General features: G+C 45.1%; 2 protein-coding genes across 3 annotated transcripts in view; both read left to right on the plus strand.

The window, feature by feature from the left end:
- The first annotated feature begins 1,735 nt into the window (after nt 1–1,735).
- LOC115406021 (leptin receptor gene-related protein) lies at nt 1,736–5,335 on the plus strand. Its single transcript, XM_030115871.1, has 4 exons — nt 1,736–1,855; nt 2,139–2,214; nt 3,646–3,832; nt 4,015–5,335. The coding sequence occupies exons 1-4, from the start codon at nt 1,840–1,842 to the stop codon at nt 4,129–4,131; spliced, it is 396 nt and encodes a 131-aa protein (XP_029971731.1). The 5' UTR covers nt 1,736–1,839; the 3' UTR covers nt 4,132–5,335.
- A 10,804-nt stretch (nt 5,336–16,139) lies between these two features.
- Nucleotides 16,140–25,606, plus strand: part of LOC115405332 (cAMP-specific 3',5'-cyclic phosphodiesterase 4B-like) — a 33,257-nt gene continuing 23,790 nt past the window's right edge. The window contains exons 1-3 of one of the 2 annotated variants that reach the window (XM_030114893.1): nt 16,140–16,283; nt 19,872–19,994; nt 22,989–23,236. In XM_030114893.1, the coding sequence (XP_029970753.1) occupies nt 19,953–19,994; nt 22,989–23,236 (290 nt within the window). In that variant the 5' untranslated portion in view covers nt 16,140–16,283; nt 19,872–19,952. Of the gene's footprint in view, nt 16,284–19,871; nt 19,995–22,988; nt 23,237–25,606 lie in introns of those variants that run through there. The other variant, XM_030114892.1, reaches the window with a different exon arrangement.

Raw genomic sequence — 25,606 nt, forward strand, 5'->3', positions numbered from 1 at the left:
AGGCCTGTTACGTCATGTTCGCTTTCAAAATGAATCAATTCTACAAGTCAAAGAAACAAAGATGCGATTACTGACAATTTGAAAATAGTTCTCTAGTTTTGCACCACAGTTCTTATGATTCTGCTCAAGAGAACAAAGTAACCAAGAGGGCATGTCCCAACTAACAGTAACGTTCATGCTGAATACGTCACAGGTACTGTCCTCACCAAGATAAGGAACTGAATTAACCAATAAAATCAAGATATATTCACTGAACAAAGTTCATTCATCTATTATTTTATAACTCTTATATATTAGAGTAACTTTTAGAGCAGGAATCCAGAGCTGGTGGTGGATTTCTGCAGGCAAAGACACTCTCCTCCCACTCTGGTGAACATCCAGGGAGGAGACATTGAGACTGTGACGTCCGACAAGTGTCAGAGTGTTCACCTGAACAATGAACTGCACAGGACAAATAACACCAAGGAGAGCCAGAGGACACTCTTCCCAGGAGACTGGGTCTCCTGGAGGCTACAGTCGGACCCGCCTAACCAACAAGCAAATTATACAAATATAAATGATTAAACAAATTCTCAGCAGTAATGAACACAACGAGATATACTGTGTGTGATACAGCCAGAAAGGCTATCTGACTCACTGCTGTTTTTAAATGGACATTTCACTGTATTCTGCACCAAAAGGCATCATTAAAGTTGATTTATGTTGCGACTGTAGTAATCTTCCAAAGCCATTGCTTGGTTTTGCAAATGTATTGACATTTTCATGACATACTGATCATCATGATCAGGGGTGTTCAACCTGCAGCTCTGGAGCCACATGTGGCTCTTTAGTCCCTCTATAGCAGCTCCATGAAGCCTTCATGACACGATGCCAAACATTTCACTTATTTTAAATTATTATATGATTCATCACGCTTGGTTCCAGAAGAACTCAAAGACAGGCTGAGAAAACTAGTTAAAACCACAAGAAATGGGAGAAAAAAATGATAGAACAGCCAAAAAAAACCCCCCAAAAACCCTGAAATGTCTCCAATTCCTAACATAAGAAAATTAAATTTGATTGGTAAAAAAGCATGCAAACCAGCTTAAAAAGAGGTAATAGGGCTAAAAAGCTTCAAAAGAGGAGTGGAACTGTTAAAACCAGGTACAAATATGGGTTAAATGTAATGAAATTTATTTATTTATTTATTTATTTGACAGGGACATTGCACAATAAATGTATTGCACAGACCAGATATAGCTCGAAGCTAATTTTCATCTGTAGTCCCTGAGCAGAGGCAAAGAAATGTTCACTCTTCTCAATTTAAACATCATAAATGCTTCATGAGATAAGATGAGCACCAGGACTATATGAGACACTTCATGAGCTGCAGTCACCTCATTTTGAAGGTTGGGTGACCAGCTGCACTTGGCGAAAAGTCACAAAAACGGCTCTTTTGGTCTTAGAGGTTGCAGAGCTCTGAGCATGATGAAAAGAAAGTATGTTCCTATGGCAGTGTTTTAGTAGTCCAGTGTGTGTGTGTGTGTGTGTGTGTGGGGGGGGGGGGGGGGGGTGGCTGCATCGCCTCGTGCTCCTTCGTCAAGAGGGATTTGCAAGAAGTGGTGCTTTCCACATAAAAAAAGAGCTTGCTAATCCGCCCAGCTGTGGGGTGAAGAAGCTTCTCCTGCCTGAAGGAGCAGAAGTGAGTCGCTGCCGCTTTAAGACGGTCACGTGACCACAAACGAAAAAAAAAAAAACAGAAGAAGCTCCAGCAGGAAGCCGGAAGTGGCAGAGCTCGAGCTCCAGCACGTAAACAGACACAAAGAGCAGAAAAAAAGAAAGTTATTCGGCGCCGCAGCGATGGCCGGCATTAAAGGTAGGTTTTATCAGAGTCTGAATTGTTTTAACGGGGCTGGCTTTCTGCGCGGCACGCGGCCGTTTTCCCTCCTTCCAAACTTTGTTGGCTCAGTTTTCGACGTGCTCTCAGCCTTTTGCTGAATCATTTCCAAACTTCACGTCGCCGCTAAAGAAAAGCAAAACCAGGTTTTCTACGTGGAGATCATTTCACATGCCAAGCTCGTCTTTTGGTAGCTGACCTGCTGAACGCAGACAGCATGGCGTTGGCGTCTCTAATGTCTCTAATGTCCGTCTCCCTGCAGCTCTGGTGGGTCTGTCCTTCAGCGGGGCCATCGGACTGACGTTCCTCCTCCTCGGCTGTGCTCTGGAGGGATACGGGTGAGATTCCCATCATGCAACACATCGATTCCGTCTGATTTACGCCGCTGAACGCTTTCAAAGATTGAATCTCAACAAACCCGCACGAGAAACGTGTGACAGGAAACCCCTCTTCAAAACCACAACCTGAAACTCGATCCAGATCCTGCAGACCGGTTCTTTCACAGACTTCCTGTTTGTTTGTCAGAGATGCTGCAGGAAGCAGAGAGACCTGGAGGTGATGCATGAAGGGATGGCCAAGTAGACATGAGGGGAGATTTGTGCATTAAAGAAGGTTTCCCCAGCAGTCTAAACCTTCAGCAGCTTACCTAGAAAATGGTTCAGGATGACCGAAACCAACTCATGAGTGAGTTAGTTAGTTAGTTAATTATTTATTTCAGGCAATACCATTACAGGTTACATAAACACAAATATCATAACAACAATAACTGAAAAAGGAACAATGTATATTTACATACAACAACAAAGAAAAAAGAACAAAAATAGTGCCTGAAAAGGAGTGGAAAGAAGAAAAAACTTATTTAATCCCACCCCAATTTACATCAGTATTTATCAAATACTGGTGAATCAAAAAGAAAACAAAGGCATGATGCTCTGAGATAGTGACTCAAAATTAGTTCCTGGAAAACTGATGAGGGTGAAACATTTCTTAACCTGTGAAGATAGATGATTTATTGAAGGGTACTCCTGAAAGACAACCTCTTTCTTTTCAAAGGTTTATTTGTCATTTATGCTTGGTTTATAGTTGGCTTTAATCTAATTGCTGATCACTGCTGACTGCAGGAGTTTGTTTGCAAGTCGTAGAGAAAATCAGATTCTTTACTGCAAGTGCAGTGAGATGTTAGATTAGCCAGAGACACGGGCAGACGATTGTATCTGAAGTGCCAGCAGTGTCAACAATCCCTAACGATCTCGTATGATAGTTTTCGGCGTCAGTGACAGCTCAGCTCAGTTTTCCCTCCAGCGGAGGGGTTTTCAGGAGGAAGTTTAAAGTAGTGGAACCTCGGGCTGCTGCATCCGTCTGTTGCATCAGTAGAAATTCAAACACTTCTATTTCCACTGTGCAGCTCATGGGTGTTCCTCATCGTAAATGCACATTTTCTTAAAGCTCTTGCTGTCAGTTTCTACCTGCAGAACGTATGTTTCCGAGCCTCAGTCCCTGTTTGTAATAATGGGTATTAGTGAAACTGGAGTGATCTGTAAAAGCCACTGAGGCATTGTGCAGCTGTTTTTTATATCTTTTGTCTCACGAGTATCAGTAATAACATACTGTATTTTTTGTTTAACTGATCCTTTATTCCTGCTTCAGTCGGTCCATGTCGGGGCTTCTGCGGCGAGTTCAGAGTTTGCTGGGTTGTTTTTGTCGAGCTGCTGCGAGTGAGTTCTTCACGTAATGGCGGCACTGTGACTGTTCCTCGCCTGCCTCTCCAGGGTATACTGGCCGCTGTTCGTCCTGATCTTCTACGTGCTGAGTCCCATCCCCACCTTCATATCGAGGCGGGTCAGCGACGATACCGAGTCCTCCAGCAGCGCCTGCAGAGAGCTGGCCTACTTCCTAACCACCGGCATCGTGGTGTCGGCGTTCGGGCTTCCCATTATCCTGGCCCGCACCAGCACGGTAGGTTTCTCACACTCACACTTCACTGGAATCATCTCAGTTTGTCAAAGTGAACTGGTCCAGCTGTCCTGTGAATGCAGTTCCATTCTGTGAGCTTTTTGAACAGAGATATCGTCTGAACCACATTCTTTCGCGTAAAATGAGCGTTGGGCTATTTCAATTGAGATGCTCTTCCTCTGCAGATCCAGTGGGGCGCCTGCGGTCTGGTGATGACCGGAAACGCCGTCATCTTCCTCACCATCCTTGGCTTTTTCATAGTGTTTGGGGGCGGGGACGACTTCAGCTGGGAACAGTGGTAGGGCTGGTTTGGACGGCGGGTGGGGAGTCGGACGGTTGGAAGAACTGCTCTTCAATCTGGGATGACGCTAAAAACCAGCCGCTCGTCGAGCCCGGGTTTATCTTCGAGGGTGTCAAGGTTGGAAGCTGTCGCCTGTTATGTGCCTTATGTCTACAACGAGGAAGACGCTGATGCCTGTAACCCTTTCTCGTGTCCGTGTGCCTCATCTCATCCATCCTAAGTCTTTTTCAGTTTATCTCGTGTTGCGTTCTTAACCCTTCGTATCGCCGAACCTCCTCTGTTCATATCATAAAGGGATACTGAATAATAAATCCGCCGCTCTGTCCTCTTGTCCTGGAGGGGAGTCTCCGTATTGAACTGAAGCTCGTCTCGTATTCGCACTGTTCTGTTTGAAGCAACAAAAAAAAAAAGGCCGGTTATTTTAATCCACACTTTCTGACGGCTGTTATACCGAACTCATATCAGGTGAAGATAATACGCGTTCGATGTGTGTTCTCTTTTCTTTTTCATCTTGCCTTAAGACTTTTTACGCCTTACTTTTTGTTGTGGTGCACTTGTTTACATTTTCACCAAAGATCACTTTCTGAAAATATGCAAAAATGGAACATCTGTGGATTTTCACCGTCGCCTTTGTTTCTCAGAAGGCAGATGAGGCATTTGGGGGAAAAAAAAAAAAAACGTTTCCTTGTGAAAGCAGTCCAGAAGATGCAGCACCGCTCCTTTTATATTCCTGTGATCATAAAACTGACAAAAAAAAATCATATCTATTTTTACATATTGAATGGAAAATACTCTACTTGTATGCTTTGAAGCTAAGTGCACTTTGTCCTAATGAAGGCTTCTGCTGCGTTTGTAAATGCTTATTGTACACAATGTCTGTTTGATTACCAGAGAAATCACTGTGTTTTGGTTTTGACTTTTATTTTTCTGCATTTGTTTCACCATCAGGGAGCCATTGAAGGTAGTAACTGTAAATTAATAACACGCCCTCATTTTCCAGTTTGATCATTTTCAGGAACTTCATTTTAAAAGCGGTTCCCGTGTCCATTGGTCCAGACAAGGCTGTAAGTTATAGAGTTCCCTCCTGTCCCACACACACCTGCTTCACAGGTGGAAATATTGTATTGTTTGTAACTGACACCTCCAAGAACCACATTCTTTTCATTGTGACTCCAATATACATATTTTGAACACTAAAAACTGTTAAACAATTACTCCGATGTTTTTATAAGCTTCTGACTGCATTTTGTTTTCTAACGTTGATTAAACCTGTATTGAAGCAAAGCTGTGTTTGCTCCTTCTCCCATTGCTGGACAGATGAACAATCTGTGGACAGCTCCATTCATAACCCTGAAATGATGGATGGTGCATTTCATGACACACCTGCACTCTATTTATACAAGACGGCGGAAGCCTCGGTAATGGCCTCCCTGGAGACGGAGGCTGCAGAGGAGAAGCGGTCCTGCAGGAGGGTGGGTGTGTTCGGGGTTAAGTGCTTCTTCTTCTTTCACCTGCATGGCCTCACTCTGCCCGACTGACCTGCATGCAGGTGTGAAGAAGCTGCTAAATAATTCGGACATTGTGCAGTATTTAACTAACAAACCGTTGCTTGAGGTTCTTCTTTTTAGCCTAAATTCCCACAGAACAAGCCTGCTGTTTTCACACACATTAATATTGAATACTTATTGGATGCATACCAGTTGTCAACAAGAGAAATGCTAAAATCCTGGTGTTATGAATTCAGGGTTAAATATGACACAAAAAACATGCAGCTGTAGACAGTTTGAGTGTTTTCATTTTCATTCTGCGTTCACGTGTCAGCAGTGCTCGGAATATACCGGATCACCAGTTTGCATTTTCTACAAAAACAAAGCAAACCCACGCTTGGCGGCTGCATGGTTATTATTTTTATTTATGTGAAAGACATCTGCAGCCCGCCTCCTGTGACGGCGTCTCGAGCCGGGGGGTTACGGTGTGTATGATGCAGCATATGGTTCGTGAATGAGTTGTTCTGCTTTGTAAGAAGAACTACCAATTATTTTGTCTGTGTAACAAATATATTCCAAAATCCTTACAGCTGCCTCGCTATTTCCAATTCAAAATGTTCTGCAAGTCTCTCTCTGTCCATCTCTGGATTTCACTGCTTCATCATGGTTTCTACACAAAAGACTTTTTATGTTAAAGTCCTTAATGATCCCCAACTGAAAGTCATGTTAATGCGGTGAGCACAGACACAAACAGCTTGGTGGGAAAGTGGTAGAACGCTGCAGTCCTCCATTTAACAACATGATGTCCATCTGAGGCTGGAAGTTCCTGTAGTGTCTGAATGAATGAAGACGAGCTGAAGATTCTTCACTCCCGACTCCTGCACTCAGTGTGACAGACACGAGATTGAAAGCGATAAGATCAAAAGCTTGTCTAAGAAGTTTCTGCAGGAGGAGATAGCTACTTGAAAGTCAGTTTCCATTTACACTCAACCTCATCTAGGTGAAAGAAACACCGAGAAAGAGAGGGGGAAAAGATGAAAAGAACGCTGAAGATGAAGAAACTGGCCCAGGGACATCCATTCATCTTTGTTTCAGGACAGCGGTTGCCTGGCAACAGCAGCGGCATCAGAAATTATTCTACAACGCTCCTGGATCCGACCTTGAAGTCAACACAATGCGACGGGGTGTAGAGGAAGATCCCTCGGTACAGTACAGCAGCTGTTACTGATGTGTGATTCTTCAACAAGTGCTTCAACGCAGGCGTGTAGAAGCCAGTGCAAAAAAAAAAAAAAAAAGCTAAGAAGGAATTAGGTTTTGCAGCTGTGAAAATCGCAATGCAGTTTGACATGGGGTAACAGAAACGGTTTAATGATGCAACAACAGCGTTGCAGACCTGTTTTAACCGAAACACACAAACACAGTGAAGTGATTTTTGAAAATCAGACTGTTCAATAACACCCGCTGTAAATGTTGCTTTGCGTTCTCTCTGGTCGGCCTGTAATAGACTGGCGTTCTGTCCAGGAAGCTCAATGCCTACAGCCGTATGAGCCGGATCCGCCTCAGAACCCCGGGATCCGCCTCAGAACCCTGTGATCCGCCTCAGAACCCCGGGATCCGCCTCAGAACCCTGATATCCTGGATAATGTGATCTAAAAGACGGAGGCACTTCATACAACTCGCTGTTCCATGTGGGACGGACTGGCTACCTTTTGGTAAACGCTTTGTGGACGACTCTAAATGTTCTCCTTTGCTGTCGAGTGAACACATGCACAAATTTACAAATAAGCAGCACGAGCAGTTCAGCGTCTTTTTAGAAAGTTTCAACGTCTTGAAAATATAAAGTCATGTGGAAGATCTTCAGTATGGCATCATTTTTCTACGCAAATCTCCTGCTAAACCCACACAGATCCACACAACCCACGCTTTTTGTACCTACATATGATTTTATTTTAAAGGTTTGAACATGAAATTGGAAAAACATCTGTTGCAGTTTGGGAAGTCAACAACAGTGCTGAAATTTGAATATTTTTAAAGAGCTCAGGTGGAACTTTTTGAAATGTTCCAAATCTGTCAGTGTGTAAACGGGGGAAAACCAAGTGTTTAGAAAGTTTGTTCAGCGTTTGTGTGAAACATTGGTCGGTGCGGTGGGCAGCTCACGGCCTCCAGCTGCAGCACAGTGACGGCTCCTGCTGGGCTTCTTCACAAGCTGGATGAAGGTCAGCGGCAGAGCAGGGACGTCGGCTCAGAGCTGCCTACTCATGGTGTAAACAGATGTTTTCAAAGTGCTGCCATGTAAATGGGAAACTTTTCTGAAACGAAAACACAAAAACAACGAATTTTCACTTGAAACGTGCCGCAAACAACGCCTGACTGAAACACCGTCCCCAGTAAACTAACAGCAATCGCTTCAGCTCAATAATTTCTGTGGATTTGATCTTTTAATTTTTTTACAGTCTGTCAGATTGGGCTCCTGCCGGCCCATTTTGGCCCCCCGGGCCTTATGTTTGACACTCCAGATTCCTATCACCCCACAGGGCAGGGCAGCCTGGCTGTAGTGTGTTTACTGGAGAACAGAGAGGAGGGCGGAGGGGCCGGCGCGCGAGCGTGGACGGGGCGCGCGCGCGCGCCGACGACTCATTGGTAAACGGAGGCGTTGACGTCGTCCAATCGACGCGGCCGCGGGCTCGTGGAGGGGAACGAGCGCGAATGGCACGAATGGACGGGATAAAGAGGGGGGCGCTTCACCGCCGAGGCGGAGCGGAGAGAAGCCCGGGGACGCTCCGGAACACCACCGGCACGGCGGAGACCGAGCTCCGGTAAGAGAGACTGACCGCCGGGACAGAAACACGGCGAGTGGGGCCATTGTTTTCCTTCTGTTTGAGGACGGAGCCGTTCCCACGCGCTGCATTCACTGAAGTTTTTTTTTTTATTCCGGTACAAAATGAACTTGAATGAGGAGAGCTGGTATCCAGGAGGGTTTGCAGAAGTTTTATTCCGTGGCGGGGTTTGGTTATTTCAGTCGTCTATTGTCGAGGAAACCTAATCGAAAGAGGTGGGGGCTGTTTGATTTAGCGAATTCTCATCAGATTTCTGTGTGTGTGTGTGTGTGTGTGTGTGTGTGTGTGTGTGTGTGTGTGTGTGTGTGTGTGTGTGTGTGTGTGTGTGTGTGTGTGTGTGTGTGTGTGTGTGTGTGTGCAGGCTGACAGCTCAGTGTTGTCAGGGTGTGTTTCCATGGTTAGCAGCCTGGATGAAGGTTCTCTGAGGAGCAGGATGGATGGAGAGGTCAGACCAGGTGAGGACGTTGTGGAGGTTTTTTTGAGACCAGGCGTGTCTGGGAGGGGACCAGGGGACCAGGGGACATCTGAAGGACTGCCAGGCTGCACCTCCATTAAAACATGAAAAGTTTGATCCATAAACCAGGCGTTGTGTATCAAACCGTCAGTTAACAGCGAGGATGGAGTCAGATGAGGCGATGCAGGAGTGATTCTACCCTGCTGGATAAATCAATGTAATATTCCTGTAGGCGCTCTGTGTTCGAGCTCTGGCTCCACAGTGAGTTTTCACTGAGGTGAACTGAGGATGGATGGGTATCGATCACCAGCGTTTTAGTGAGTTTTGGTGCTGAACTGTTTAATTCAAACAGGCACCGTTTGTCAGCCAGAAGGTACAAGAACATCCAGCGCAGTCTGTTTCAGTAGCAGTGGTTAAATGGTCACAGTAACCTGTTCAGACTGAAGTGGCGTGGGTTTCTGTGGCTGAATATTCAGGCTTTTCACTCTAATTGCAGTGCTGAGTGAATGGTGCTCTGATTATATAGGTGAAATGCCCATCGTGTTATGGTGGGGTGGGGGCCGAGGGGCTCTGGAAGGTTCTGGACTCCAGTCAGCCTGAACTGCATGTTTTAGACTTCAAGAACCAGAGTATCTGAGGAGAATTCGAGCAGGCACTGTACAGGGAGCCGGAGGGCTTCAGTCTAACGTGGACTTGATTATGAGGTGAGTGTGTAACCGCTGTTCAGCTGAAATACACTCATCAAACTATTACTCAAAAGTACCGATTATTCCTGTAATGATCAAAACCGGTAAAACTCTTTTTCCAAAGTTTTCTTATAAAATGTTAAACGTTATAAACATTTGACATTTTAGTCTATTTTAATTTTGAAGTGTGTTTGAATAAAGTCCTTCTTCCCAACCTAACCTCCGGGTTCTTCTCTAGCTGTGGAGTTCTGCTGAGCTTGTCGTCTCCTCTTCGCCACAGAGGTCACGTTTCCATACCGTAGGGTCACACGGCTGAGGTTCAGCCGCCGATTTCCTTTAAGCCCAGCTCAAAGCTCTTTGTGTTGTTTGGCACTGGAGTATGAACTCCACCGACCGCCGCGCCTTTATTCCTGGCCGGCGCTGTGACAACAGGACGCGTACGTCCAGCTGCCTGACCGATGAGTCACCGGCTGGCTGCTGGACGGGCCCGGCGTCCGGCCGGGTACCGGACCGGCGCTTCCAGCCCCTGAATACAAACTATGCCAGCTCCGAGCGTTTTGTGATTTCACACTGTCTGCATGTTGGTTTAACCGTGAGCTCTGATCAGAGTCCAGCGGTGTGAATTCTGAAAGCGTGGTGCGTTTGCATGAGTGCTGGATGTTGGATTTTATCATCACGGCGGTCGGTCCGTTTTAAAAGAAAAATGGTGGAATGTGAAAGGATTGCTCAGTATCTTCTCATGTTGTATGAGGAAGTCTTTGTTGCTTTGTTTTTCTGCCTTTACTCAGAGCGTGCAGTTCTTTTCAGATAATTAAATATCCTAAGGTGTTCTGACTAAATGTGGAGTCTTATTAAACTATAAAAACCTGTCAGTGACTGCTTTCAAGCTGTTGGATGTGCGATGTGATCCGTGTTTTGTAATCCATCCTTTTCTGTTCTTCAGGCTGACGACCTGCTGATGAGAACTTCCCGCTCCGCCTCTCGCCACTGCCGTGAGTTTCGTTTTTCAGTATCGGACTCCAGATATTGTGGGATGATCCATTCTTACTTGGAGCATTACTGCTGACTGTGAAGCTTACATTTCCTCTGAAGTGTGGAAGGAGCAGGGATCACTTTTCTCTGTGTTGTAACTGATATCAAATGAGATTTCCTTGAGAACAGAATTTCTTGTCTCTCTGCGTCTTCAGGTCTTCGGTCAATTGAAGGAGAATTTCATAAGGCTTGTGTATTTCAATATTTAGTTTCAGAAGAGATTTTCTTGATGTGCAATTAGAACTTGAGAACACAGTTTGGTAGTTATTAATTAGTGGCTAAGTGAATGCCTAATGAATGAATGAATTTATGTTTGTTTCGGGTTTATGGTTCCACTTATAAACACATGTGAATCATCGTTAGCTCCACAACAGGCTGTTTCCACTTTTTAAAATAGATGTGAGAGTATTTGATGACCATTAAAGGACATGGTCGGTGTGTGTTGTGCTTCTCAGCATGTGAAGCTGGAGGTCTCGGATCACGTTGATTCGTTCACGTCAGTTTGTGGGGCTCAGGTCCGATCAGTTCTGGGACTCGTGTGGTCCTGTTGGTACCGGCTGGTCAAACACAGCTGAAGCCTGCAGCCTGCCGAGCCTTTGCTGCTGCCTCACTCCAAACGTTTGGCTGTATTTTTTAATCCTGAAAGCTTTAATCTCTTTAGTCATGAACACTTCTGTTAGCTCCATAAAACACCGACACACAGAGCGTCTCGACCACAATGCCTCGCTGGTGTGGAACATCTCGACTGTGGCGGATGATGAGTTTATACCAGGTTTATGTGTAGGTGGGTTTTTTTCCCACCAAAAAATGACAATCCTGTAAAGTTTTGTTCTTTTTTTCAACAAATCCATTGAAACCGTGAGTCGTGAAGAGTCTCGGCTGGTGCGTTGTCCTGTAGGCGCAATTATTTCACACTTATCTGAAATGGTTCAGTCCGTTCTGGATCAGCAACGTGGGACTAAAGTGTCCTGATAAATTAAGCTTGTATTTATTATTTGTATTTTAAAAAAGAAGTGTTATATAGTAAAATAAGCATCTGAATTTTAAAACAAGTGCCCCTTAAAAATGTATGATTCAGTCCTGAGGGGCTTCGATCCACATGTCTGAACAGAACTGTAGAAAACACACTCTGCTCCTGAGCTGCTGCTGAAACACAGCTGGATGAAAACACTGCCTCTCAAGCTCATCCACAAGCATCCCTGCACAGAAATATCCAGAATGATCACAGGAAGACACCTACTGTGATTCTAGGCATCGTTTTAAATATTTACTTCTCCGTATCACAGATGGCAGGTCCCTTTGTTAAAGATATAGATTCTACACAAAAATAATGTAGGTTTGATGGAAAGCTGCTTCTTGGAGTTGAATGTTATATTATTGGAAAGAATGATTACTTCCCTTTTCTAATTATGTCCACATCTGTATGAATCCTGCATTTGTGGGATGGGCTACAGAGCTGAACGTTGTTTGGTTGGAAAATCTTCTATTCTGATGCGAAGCGTGAAGAAACCTCAACTATTGGCAGTTTTTATTCGTGAACCTCTGCAGTTTTAGGAATCTGCTCACTTTTTGTGTGTAGTTTAGCTTAACATAAAATAGAATATCATCACTTCTATATGTTTTGGTCTTATTGCTCTTTAAACCCGTTTGTATCGCAGTTTTCTCAGATCATCCTTCCTCCTCGTTCTCTTGCGTCAGATGGATTGAGGAACTTCTCCATGTGAGGATGTTGCTCAGTGCGGCATGTGACCGCAGAAGAACCCTGAAGCCATTCGTTAGAGGGATGGCCTGAGGCCCGCTCATTGTTTCTGTGTGCGTGTGTGTGTATGTGTGTCCTCCGCCGTGACGCCACCGTTCAGCTGCCACAAACCTCTGTTGTTTCTCCGCCTCCTCAACAAACTCCTCTCATTCAGACATTTAGAAGTAAATCAGCATCTTCAGTTTGAAGTGTTGACTTCATGTTAACTTGACTGCCTCTCATCCCTTCAGTGCTTCAGTTTTATAAACGGTTTATAACTTTTTAATGCAGTTTTATTAATGCAGCTGCAGGAAGACGTGTGAACCTCTGTTTAATGTTTTCTCCACAGCCGGCTCTGTTTCCAGCCGCGCCGCTGTGTTTTTCTAAGGCTCACATTAAATATTGATCTAGTATCTACAAATGTTAGCCGTGTTTCATCTTAATGTAATTATAATTATTCGTGGCTCTTAAGACGTGCCACGCTCATACTTTTGAGCAGGATGAGCATTTCAGTAGTTTTTAATAAGCTGTTTCAGCTGTTTTTACTGTTTGGTTTTGAGCCCTGAGGCTGAGAAGACCGTCTTCACGTCGGCACCATAACGATGATTTCCATTATGAAACTGTAATTCTCTATAATTTTCATACTTAATCAGCTGCTTCTTCAGTGCAGGGGATTGGGGGGAGGGCCTTGCTTGTTTCGTTCTGTTAGCAGCCAAAAATATCAGTTACTGTCATTTGAGACGTTTTAGACGAAGTGTGTTTTTCTGTGAAAATGACTGAGAGATGAGTCAGTCCTTCACATGACGGCCAAGGACTGGTAGGAGTGTGTCTTCCTGCACAGCCGGATGAAGCTGTGAGTCGTATTTACTTTAGAACCGTGTTGTTCAACTGTACTTGAACCAAATGGTCTTGAATGCATATGTTGGGAGTGTATATGTGGGAACTGGAGTATCCAGAGAAACCCCAGCAGGCCTGGACTGGAATTACAATCAGTAACGTACAGCCCGTCTTTCTAAAAGAGCTGCTGATTCACGTCATCATTTAAATGCTGATGCTGTTCTGTGTTTTGTATTTTCGGTCCAGCTGGGTGATTTTAGTGTGTGTGAGGACACCTGTGTAAAGTGCAGCAGCTGCTGTGTGTGCAGACGCTGCCCACACACACCGTGTGGGAAGGAGGGACGAGTTTAGAAAGAAAGCGGTGCATGCCTAAAACCTGCAGGCCGTGTTTTATGCTTTATGCAGCAATTGTTTTTCCATCCAGAATTAACTATCTAACTCTGCGCCGACGGCGTCCAGCTCGTATTGATCGGTGTCATATTCAGCGCCGTGTGAATTCCTGTAAGACGGACGGATCCTAACTGGCTCCTGGCCAAATGGAAATTTTGGCATCGATTGGTTTACAAGTTAAAAAAATAAAGGTGGTGGGGGGGGGGGGGGGGGGGGTAGTTTACAGGATTGAGTTTGTGTTGTGTGGCTGCTGTCTGGTAAGCTGATATGTTTATATCTGCACTTATTCCAGTTCCACTGTAAATATTCTCGACCTTTGAGAGGAATAAAACGGCTCATTTCTGCTCCGCTTGTGTGAATTGTCGAGCAAGGTCAGAGAATATTCAGCAGGTAAACGCTGTGCTGAAGGCGAGATTTCATTTCTGGAGCAGTTTGGCTTCAGTGTTCATCCTCCTGAATATCGTGTGACCTTTGTTCTGACCTTTCAGTTCTTCACTGCCTGCAGCCACGAGACCAAAGCCTCGGTGTTTTCTGGAAGCACAGCCGCAGAGCCTAAAGCCAAAAGCAAACCCAGTCAGCCCCTCCTGCAGCCTCACCGTCTTCCATTCAAAGATGGACGTGAGTTTGGAGACTTCGAGACTAAGAGAGGAGCAGAGGAGTCGCTTCTCCATATCTGATTCTTTCTTTCTTGTCAGTAGTGATTTCCAACCTTGGATGGGAATAATGAACAAATTGCTTGCAGTAAGAAAAAAAGAAAAGGTTTCCCTGTAAATGCTGCTTGATGAAATACCGACGTCTCAGCGCCCGGAAGAAACGTGCCGACTTTTACCAATTTTTCCTTGAGTTCAATTTAATTTCCTTGCCGACTTTTGACTTTTTCATTTGATTAGGGGGGAACGTCCTGCATCTTGACGATGTCTTTGGGTGACATTAAGTCATTTAAGGTACGCCAGTCTTCTAAAGGGAATGGGAGCGCTCGGGGACGCAGTGCTTTGAGTTCTGCCAGCAGTGCACATGTTGTTCTAGAAGTGTGAATAAAACGGGTGTGCCGGTTTTGAAACGCGGGCGTGCTCCACATTAAAACAGGTTCTGCTTCTGTTCTATCAGCTGCTGTTTTTGCCATCCGCTCCTTCATAAATGAGTTTTGAGGACTAACTTTGGAAGCAGATTATTTTCGGCAGTGTATCTCGGTAAGTTCTCCAGTTTGCAGACTAATTCTGGAGAGTTTGATTAAACGGCTCAAATGTACAGATCTGTTTCACTTCCTGTTCAAGGCTCCTGAAGGTCTCATTTCTGGACGACACGGTAACTGACTGTAATGCTCTCAGATTCCAGCCGTGGTTTCTCCGGTTTTTCTTGGCTTTGGCTTTATAAAAGCTACCCTGTGTGGGTGCTCGGCAGTTTGGAATCTATGAGCATCGTTGACTTCAGCCTCCATTGGACATGCAGGCCATGTGACTGACTCACTGGTCCGGGGAATGAGTTCTATCATCGCTGTGAGAATTGTTGGCTGACCTCCTGGATGAACCGAGCGAACGGTAGCTGGTTGCAAATCTGGCCTGAGGGGCTGTGAGTAACTGTAGATAATACTGTTATAGATTATTAACCTTTTTATTATTTGGTTTCTGAAATGTTTCAAACAAGCGTGATTCATGAAATCACAGAGACAAAGAAGCTTATTTAGAAAATTTCACTGGACCAGTCATCCAAAGCCCAAAATGTAGAATTCATGGTGTGGAGCAGGATTCCTTCAGTGTGTGAGACGGAGTCGGTCGCCGTCGTGTGTATCTTTGCAAAAAGAAAAGTTTAATCATCCTTCAGTTGCTCATCATGAGGCCTGAGTGGGTTTAGAACAGATTATTTCAATGAGTCTGGTTTGAAGTTGAAGAACTTCATGAACACATGAAGCTCCGTTTGATCTCATTTGGATAAAACCAGTAAAATTACAGCATGAAAATCTAAATTATCGTAACTCCGAACGAGTCCCTCTTTTCCAAGTAAAGGTGTGGGAATAGAGTTCATTCTGTAAATATTCTCAATTATTGTGCATTTTGCAACACCTACGTGTGAGAAACAACCTAAATTTTAAAAAATGTGGATGTGGGATTCTCTCCTGGCTCATGCTGGAAAAGGTTTGATGCGTCTGTAGCTGCAGGACTTCTGCAGCCTTCGGCTCACGTTTTCATCTGCGGCTCATCGAGTCAGAGTTTGATGCCGATTAAGTTTTCTTTCCCATCTCTCAGTTTAGTTAGAATCCTTTAATGAGCCACGTACGTCTGGTTTAGACCCTTAAGTATGATTGTCGGTCTCGCTTCAAGGAACATTTTTGTTGTAACCTGTGATAAAACGCTGTGCACCTCATGGTGCCAGTTTAAATCCTGCAGGGGCTTCGCTGAAATACCTCAGTATTTCCTAATTTCAATATAGATGCAAATAAAGAGTAAAAGTGCTTATTAAGCTGACTAATTTTCCCAGACTGAAGCTGTTTTCTTCTGTTGTTGTGAGGACATGCACGTAACACTGCGATCCCCGGTGTTCTCCTCTTAAAAACAAACCCAGTCCTCAGAACCTGCCCTGGAGAGCTCCCTCACGCCTGGCATTCTGTCTCCCACTTCATCTCAACCAACAGCCAATTATCTGGAAGGACAGATCGCCGGCGAGGGAAGACCTGCTGCTGAGGCTCGAACTCGAGGTCACTCACAGTTTATTTCTGGAGGAATTGGAGGCAGCAGTTCAATTACAATTCACTTTCTTTTATCCGGAGCTCTTGTTCGGTTGGAGTGCTCTCCTGTGTTTTAGGCGTCTCTGTTCAACACTGAAACACTCATTTCTTCAGGACATTTTATTGACAAAGCAATCGCTTTCACTACATTCTGATAGCAGAATGAAAATGTCGAGCAAATCTCTGGTCTTAATTAGAACAAATTGAAGTGATTGTGTTCATTTTGGATAAATAGACTTAAGTTTCCCTTTCAAGTATGGAGTCTAAAATGCACAAACATTTCTAGAAGCATTTCACACTGGGATGGACTTTAAAACACTTTGATACTGATTAGACGTAGCACACTGGTCTCTCCTTGTGCCTACACTGACTTATTTGGAGCACCGCCCAGATTTCTAAAAACATGCTTACCAGTAATAGGGAAAATGGAAACTATTGATGTCTCACTGAAAGACTGAGGAATCAGTGAATGGTGAGAATCAACTTGTAACCTGCTGTCAGAACATTGTTACTCAAACTATTAACTGTTGAGTTTAAAACATTGAAAAGAACCTCAATACCTTGGTTGAATCTCATTTTTTACACCATTAAATTAAAAAATAATGCATCTTGCCAGGGTAGATGGTCAGTAGCGACAGCAGGGATTAACAGTTGACTTTACTTGTGTTGGTGTGAATGATGGTGTGATTGCTCGTCTCTAATTATGGCTGCTGTTGGTCCGCCTGCTTGCTTCGCTCGTACTCTGCAGGGACTGACTCTTGTAGCCCACATGCCAAAGACAGATGAAGCTTTTTGGAAGATGGATCGATTGAAGTTGTACTTTTCCACCTACAGGTCACTCTCATAACAATCTCCAACAACACAGAAACACACAATAAAATGTTACAGCCTCCTCTATGTGGTTTGTTTGACGCCGGCTCCCCTGGCTGCTTGTTACAAAGAGAAGAACAGACGCAGTGAGACTTTATGGAGCCTTTGGGCTTTGTGTACACTTTTTAAATGTCTGGCGGTGTAGAAACACAGATCTCCTGCAGGTCTTCTTTCATTAGTTGTCCTGATAGTCTGAAGCTGTCCGTGTGTTCACATGGGACTTTTTATTCCTCTGCAAATCCCAATAACGCCTAATTCTGCTCTAAAATGACCAAGTAAATGCCTGGAAACTTTATTCTCCTCGGTTTATTTTCCATCGGAAGCGGAATTATATGCTAATTAGGCACGACTTCATTCTGGCCGCTCTGCGCATGCCCCGTTGTGATGACAATATTCCAAGATGGCGGCCCGTGTCCCGCGGTTCGACTCTTATGGAGACGATTTAACGGGCAGTTTAAAAAAAAATTGATATAATAAAACGAGCGGATCGACGGGTGCTGAACAACGAGGTCATTTTCAAAGCTGCAGCGTCAAAGTTAATCGAGGAAGAAAGACGAGAAAAACGCTGTTTACTTCCGGGAGACGTCAGTACGTCACGGCCGCCCCGTCCAATCAGAAGGCTTCGCAGACCCCGGCGTGAGAAAGGAGTGAAGTCTTCGTTTTTTAAAGCTCATGAATACAATTCTGATTGACTTAATTCATAATAAACTACATAATTTCGAATTAAAAACACCATGAAACCACACTCAAGTGTGGCATCAAATAATCACCAACTGAACTTTTCAGACAGGCTTTAACTTTCTTCTGGACTTGTTTTTCCTAAAATGCATTGTTCCATTCAATCATCCACTTTCTTTAATGAGTCTTCCTGAAAACTATGAAGAGTGGTGTTCTTTAGAAACATATATCACGCAGAGAAATCCTTCCTCATACATTATTCAGAACTTCTTCCAACTCCTGACACGTGAACCTGGAGCCGGGCGTTAAGAGTTCTCTCACGGACGCTGCAGTCCCAGCGCTGCACATCCAGACCGGCTTCACCTTCTGTGTCACTGTTGTCCAGCGACCCAGGAGACGCCTCGCAGCCTCACTCACACGCCTCCTATAGATATGTTTTGTATGCTGTGGGCAGGTGGGTTGTTAGCAGCTGTGGTTTTTATTTTCTTGCCACTTGACTTGGCAGGAGCACACGCCCTCAGTGTCACTCCTACACTGACTTAGAGAGGAAAGCAGCGGTGACATGGAAAGCATCGATTGGTGTCTGTCACATAGATTAGTCTCTCATGTCGAACTCCTGGTGGTTCTCCTCCAGCTGCGGTCATTCTATTATTCATGATGTTACAGTCAAGCTGACAGATGGAGCTGAAATAGAAATAACTCATATCTGCTCTCTTTGAACCAGATCGCATTGCTTCCTGAGAATATCGTTAGTTTGACAGGTGCGTTCAAACATCAGTTCACTGGTAAATTAAAATTTTCATGTGATGAGTGGAATTTTATGGAAAGTACCAGTTGAATGATCAGAGGCGTTTTGTGGGAGATTGACTGTACCGAGTCTGACAATGGATTTGATCGTAGTCTGGGATGTTTCACTATAGCAGAGGACTGTTGGTGCTGATCGAAATGTTTGAGCTCGACAGTCATTGGCTTCGTTTTCTGGAGAATGGAGACATCAGGACAAATGTGAAGGCAGTGAAAAACAAAATAGTTCAACATTTCATTAAGTTCAGATTCATTTTTTTTTTCTGAATGCTTCTAAACATCAGTCAGTGATTTAATCTCTCAGGAGTTACTGTCTGATCATCATGGATTTGTCTCATACTTTATATAAATGGAGTCGAGTTACCCACCTGATGGTGTGTAAATATTTTCTTAAGGATTATTTAGAGTGATTGGTGATATTAGCGTTTCTTGAACTTGGATTTGATTTGGTGTTGAGGTTAGTGATCTCACCTCACAGTGAGACTGACAGTTTGAGTATGGTTGAAGGCCTTACATCATGGAGTCTGCATGTTCTCCCTGTGTGCGCTTTGGCTTTCGGTCTTGCTCTTGTGAAAACACGCTTGAGGTCAATTTGTGGCTGTAAATCGTTGGTAGGTGTGAGTCGTGACCTGTTCAGGGTGAAGAAGAATTTGCGTATTCCCTGATCTCCTGAAATATTTCTCTTCTGTCCCATCCAGTCGGTTTGGACTGATTTGAATTAGACGTTATAGACGATGATGGATGGACTGACGGAGCAAAGATCTGTTCTGCAGCTCTTCACAGGACTCACCACAGCAGCGTGGATTAGACTGGTTTTAGTATTGGTACCCTCCTGCCCCATCCAGGATCCGATATTATTTAAAAAATGTAAAGAATTTCTGTGTTACTCAATCCTTTACTGCATATATTGATGCTGGAGAGATTCTCTTCTACGGCTTTCTTAATCTTTTCACTGTTTTTATTTTCAGTGTTCATCTCACCACACTGCACTTGTTCAAACTTAAAAAGGTTGGAAGAAAGAGAATTATTCACAGCCAGTTTCTTTTTATTTTTTTGGTCAAAGTTGTATAATTGTCTGCATGTCTACAGTCAAAACAACAACCCGGGTCTGACGACGGAGTCGGTGTGAGGGAGGAAGAGTAACTTTTCAGAGTGGTTATTTTAACGCCGGCCCCCTCCTCCCTCCTCTTCCTCCTCCATGTGCAGGCGTGCTGTGAGGAGGAGAAGCAGGACAGAGCTGCTTTCAGATCGAGAGAAGCGCCGGAGTGTGGCCGAGCATCCCTGAAGATGAAGAAGAGCCGGAGCGCTCACGGGGTCACGCCGGGTGACGTAAGTGCTGATTTTTTTTCCTTCCAACCGTCCATCTGTTCCGCCGCGTTCATCACTCCGTCTGTCCGGAGTTGCCTTCAGTCTGAAAGTCCTCATCTCACCGTTTCATCTCTAAAGTTTATAGTCAAAGCAGCTTTTCTCGCTCGCTGTGAATTACCTTGCTCGCTCGCTCGCTCTCTCTGTGTTTCCTTCCATAATAAATGTGATCTCTAGCGGGAACGCTCACTGGCACCGAGGTGGTCAGTGACTCATGAACAGATGACTGTACTGTACACAACAGACCGGCAGGACACACACTGCAGCCAGGGAGATGGCGCGCTCGTGTGTGTGTGTGTGTTTGTTTGTTTGTTGATGGTTCAGGACAGTGTGTGTATGCACGTGCCTGTGTGTAGAAACAGAGTTGAAGGACATTCGGTGTGGTGGATGTTGTAAAATGGCAGTTTTCACTCAGGGGGTATTCAGGGTTTCAGCTGTGGGGAAATCAGGGTGAGAGGAGGAGGATGAGGGTCTGCCAGAGACCCATCTGCTTCACCTTCCTGCCACCGCCGTTGATGGCCGAGCGGCTCGCCAGATCGTTTACTGTGGCGCTGTCCAGCCGGAGCTCCGGGCCTGAGTTTAATGCTTGATGCTAAAAGTTTGTCTGCTGCAGCTGGAATCCAGAACGCTCCCCTGCTCCCAGAATGCTCTCCTGCCAAGCCACTGCTATACCCTAATGGCCGTACTGATTAAAAATGATCACATGAAGCACCAAAAATCAGTCTCTCATAATGTTCTCAATTTTTCAGCTTGAGAAGAATCTCCCACTTGGTGTCTTACCGTGAAGCAGTTAAACGATTGGCCACAGATTCATGACGACATGACATGAACGGATGAATGGAGCTGAATCAATACACTGACATGACACTTCCAGCTCAAATGACAGACCACCCATAGGCTGCGAGTCTGGCCCCCCCAGCAGGGGGCCGTCGAGCGTGATCGCTGCTGACTCCTGCTCAGAACGGCGAGATGCCGAACTGCTGCAGTCCGTCGTCAACATTTATATAATAATCTGCTCCCTGTCAGTTGGAGGAGTCTGTTTTCGTCAGATTTGGGTGTGAACAAACAACAGTTGTTGACGTTTTTCAATAAGTAGGAAAAGTAAAAAGTGTCAAAGACACACTTCTACAGGGAATCTGAAAAAACAATGCACTCTGTGTTTCATGGAAACTGTTTCATAAATCTGTGCTCATCATTGTACTGACAGATCAACATATAGTTAACTTCTATCATTTCACACTTTGGCGTTGCTAAACATGGACGTCCAAAATGGTAACGTCCGCAACAGAAAGGTGTTTGAGCTGGAAAAAAAAAAACATATCTGAAGTCGACCTGGACTGTGATTGTATAACAGCTTGATAATGGAAGCAGAGGTTCTTCTTTTTTGTTTTTTGGCTGCAGATTCAGTGATTTAGTCGTGATATGGAGCGGCGGTGTGAGATTCACTCCCTGAGCCGCCTCACTTACAGTCACCTTCCTTCAGAGGACTTGTTGGACATGTCCCAGAGGAGTTTGGAGTTTGGAGTCGTTTAGGAAAACACTGTGTCTACATGTGTTTTTACTCTGCAGCCACTCAACCTCTGGTTAAGATTATCAAACTTCCTCACTCTCTGAGAGAATCGGCAGCGTTTCCTCCTGCAGATGTCTGTTGGATCATGTACAAGAAATCAACCTAGACTAATTAGAATTACGTGCAGCGATGTCAGATGAACGTTGAACAGTGGATAAATACCGTAATTTAGCGGCGTGGCGGTGACAGGAGGGTGCTTGGATCTGTCGTTATAACACCGCTTTAGGCCGCAAAGCCCTGAACATTCACTGGAACAGAGTCGGATTTTGCCAGGTTTCATTCTCACCTCTTTGCTGGGGACAGACAGAATGAGTCTGGGACAGGCGGGAGCGATAAATCAGACAAATTGAATTTCCTGGAGAGAGCATGGGCGTCAGCAGAGTTGTGTTCACAGACAGTCAGAAAATACAGCGCTCCTTTAGCTGTCAGTGGCTTCTCTAAGCATCTCCTGGGTTAATTTATTTTTTTTTCCTGTCTCAGTCTCGGGGCTCTGATCTGCAGAACACTCACTGCTTTGTGTCTTTGTGGGAAACGTCCCGATAGGGAGAAGAGATGGCTCAGTCCATCCATGGATCATGTCTTATTCCTTCACCGTCAACACACCGGTCCGTCTCCACTCATCCTGTCACCTGCCGTCTGGTTTTAATCAGGTTTTTTTCTTTCACCCTTTGAACGCTCAGTTTGTCTTGACAGACTCTCCTCTTGAGACACAAGTGGAAACATGTAATTTTCAGCCCCTTTATCGATTCGGCTGCCGCTCCCCGGTGCGTCACATGAGGACAGACATCATTTTGACTTCTATGCTAAGCTCCTCATTTAAAGCTCTCTGCTTACACCGCCTTCCATTTATGCTTCAGCCATACAGAAAGAAAACGACTCCAGCCAGACAAAACTTACCAACTCTCCTCTGTTAAGTGCTTCCTGGTTGTTTCAGTGAATTACCCAGGTCTCCTCACTTCAGACACACTGAATGGTTTATATTCACCGCTGCTTTATAGAAGTATCGAGGGCCTGAGGCAGTTTCTCCCTTTAAAGCTTTTCATCCATCTTTGACATCCGTTTTAGCCAAACCCAGGATGAAGTGCTGAATGCCCGTCGGTACGCCACCAGCCTGTAATCACACACAGACGCACTCGCTTTGATGAGAAAATAAGTCAACAACCGATCAACATGGATGTTTTGAGGGTTAAAGGAAACTGAAACTCTGGGAAGAACCCATGTAGGCTCAGGAAGATCATGCAAACTGAGTCCAGTCGCCACATTATCGTGTGTATCTGTTGAAGTAAGTTTTGACCTTTGACATTTCTCAGAGGTGATTATTGTCCTCGGCAAATGTTGATTTATGTTTTTGGTAAAGAAGCAGTAATCGCTCCTCTCCGGCCTGACAGGAGGCGAAGGAGCCCCACCCGGGGCCGTTCTCCGCCGGCAGCACTCTCGGAGTGGAGCTGTGCAGAGTGCACCGCCGCTTCTCCGGCAACCTGCAGCTGCCTCCGTTGTCATGGCGACAGGCCGAGAAAGAGAGGGACCGCGGCAGACCGCCGACCCCGGAGGACGACCCCGTGACCTGCGCCAGGCCCACCAGCCTCCCCATCGCCTCGCTGCCCCGCATCGACATCACGCAGGCCGACCCCGACAGGTGAGCCCGGGCCGGAGACGCGCCGTCCGCCGGCGGCGGGTTTTTATCTTAATCTGCTTGACTCGCGTTCCCGAGCCGTGGGTTTTTTACTTTGATTTGAAAGAGGCGGCGTTTTTAACAGCTGCAGCTTCCGGTCGCAGAGCGACGGCCGGTGTGTTTTTCAGCATCTACTTCTGACTTTACATTTGAAAATTAGCATCAAACTTGCCACTTATTTATTTATTTATTTATTTATTTTTTACTTTAGCTTGAAGCTGTTTTCACAATCATGTCATTTTAGTTTCCAAAAAAGTATATAACCATGTGTCCTCTTGGGGGAAAAACACTCAGACTTTACTGAATAATTTGGCAGCCATATAACTAAAAACACCATTTTTACTGAATTGTTTCTGTTGGAGAACAGTGCAGCGCACTGCTCTTCCATCAAAGTAATTGTGCTTGAATTATAGAGCAGTTTTTTTTTCCTCTTTCTTTCCATTTTCAAACGATTGGCCACTCGCTCCTTTTCTGCTTTGAATCCCGACAGTCCGCCTCGGTGAACCACACACAGTCCTGGTTTTTGTTCTTCAGAGATGCTGTGTGTTCTGCATGGACTCGCATCTGCTGCTTTCATCTGAAAATTAGACTGTGGATTATTTTTGAAAGCGTGAGCAGCAGTCATGGCAGAGCAGCCTGGACGACGTCGGCCTCGGTGCTGCAGACGGTTAATGATGCTCCTGCTCATTTTGATCGCTTTATAAATATTGAATGGAGGATTTCTGATTGAAATCTGCCAGACAAATTATTAATGAGCTCAGTCCGTCTTTCTTTAAGTTTGGGTGAAATGTCTCAGGAAAGGAGAGAGTGTCGCCACTGTTACTCGTTTCACGTGGAACCAGAAGATGAGGTGCTGCAGTTTCTCTCAAATCGCAGTAAAGTGGTTTTAAAGTGGGCGCAGAAATAACGGCAGCCGGGTAGAAGCTCCGTCCACCCAGCTGGGAGCAGGTGATGCTCACAGCTCACAGGCCACACCTGGCCAGGGTTCAGTGTCGAGGAGACGGAGAGGGCTTCGCTGAAGTGAAAATTAAACTCAGTGTTTTGTAACATCTTTGTTTCCAGCAGTGTGTTTACTGTCTCCTATAGCAGACGGAGCAGGTGTACCTTTGAGGATTTATTGAGCAGCAGCAGACCCTTATTTAGGAGCTCTTCCTGCTCTGCGGTGCTTCAGAACTCCAAAGAAACATTTATCAAACTTGCAAGTGAAAAAAACAATCTGAAAGAGATAACGGGGAGTTTGGCAATATCTGAAGAAACAGTCGCCTTCATGTCATAACTGAAATAAAGTTAGAATTATTTATAAGGTTTATCTTTCAGACAGTTTAGCTCTGTGTACAGAGAAGTGTTTATTCCAAACAGGACGAGGTTGTGAGGCATCAGAGGGAGTTCAGGACGGACCACAGCGATGGATGATCTCCCCGAGGAGTCGGGAACCGAGCCGGATGCTGCCGAGCCACGTTCCATCATCTGAAAGCTTCACATGATAAAACACCTTCGTAACGTTATTTCATCATTTCATCATGAAAGTCTGTTTTTGAAAAGTGCAAGAAGACCCAAGCAGGGTTCCAGGGGTTTTTACCCGCTGCAGAAATACCAGCTCCACATCACCGTTCATGATTTAATCGGCGGCTTAGGAGTGGACTTTCAGTGGATCCAGTGAGGATGAGGAAGTCTGTAATGATCACAGCTCAACAGCTTTTATAAAAACTTGAAACATGTTTAATATATGTTGCATCGCTTGTTTACTAATTTGGACTGCATTAGCCGCTCACATTATCCATGCATGATTTGAAAATGTCAGAAAAGCAGAGGGTGAAGGCTGAGGCAGTCGGGACTCTGGTCTTCAGAGCAGACCTGCCAACCTGTACGCATTTTGCGTAGCAGGTACGCAATTTGACATTAAAATACGCTGGTACGCTCCGCCTCATTAAACTACGCAAAAAGCTGCAGACGTCTGTGAGCGCTGTTATAAATGCGGACCGTGGACGTTCTCATGTCTGACAACACGATGCAGCAGCAGGGCTCTGAAGTGTCACGCATTTCGGTGTGTTGTCACGCAGTCACGGCACACATTGTATTTGTCACGCTGAAAAAAATACCGGTAAATTAGGCTGGTGCGCCGCAGCTATGGAACCGGGAGGAAACACATGTGCTACCCTCGTAGTGCTGCGACGTTCAACGAACGAGTCGTTCGTTTGAACGGCTCTTTCAAGTGAACGACGAGAGCCGGTTCACAGCTGTCTGAGAGTCGTTTCTTTGTGCAAATTGTCCTCGCTTCCTTCACGTGTCTCCTGAGTCCCTCCTGAGTCCAGCTGTCACCGCTGCTTTCGTGTT

Source organism: Salarias fasciatus, chromosome 18 (assembly GCF_902148845.1).
Source record: "Salarias fasciatus chromosome 18, fSalaFa1.1, whole genome shotgun sequence".
Taxonomy (NCBI): Eukaryota; Metazoa; Chordata; class Actinopteri; order Blenniiformes; family Blenniidae; genus Salarias; species Salarias fasciatus.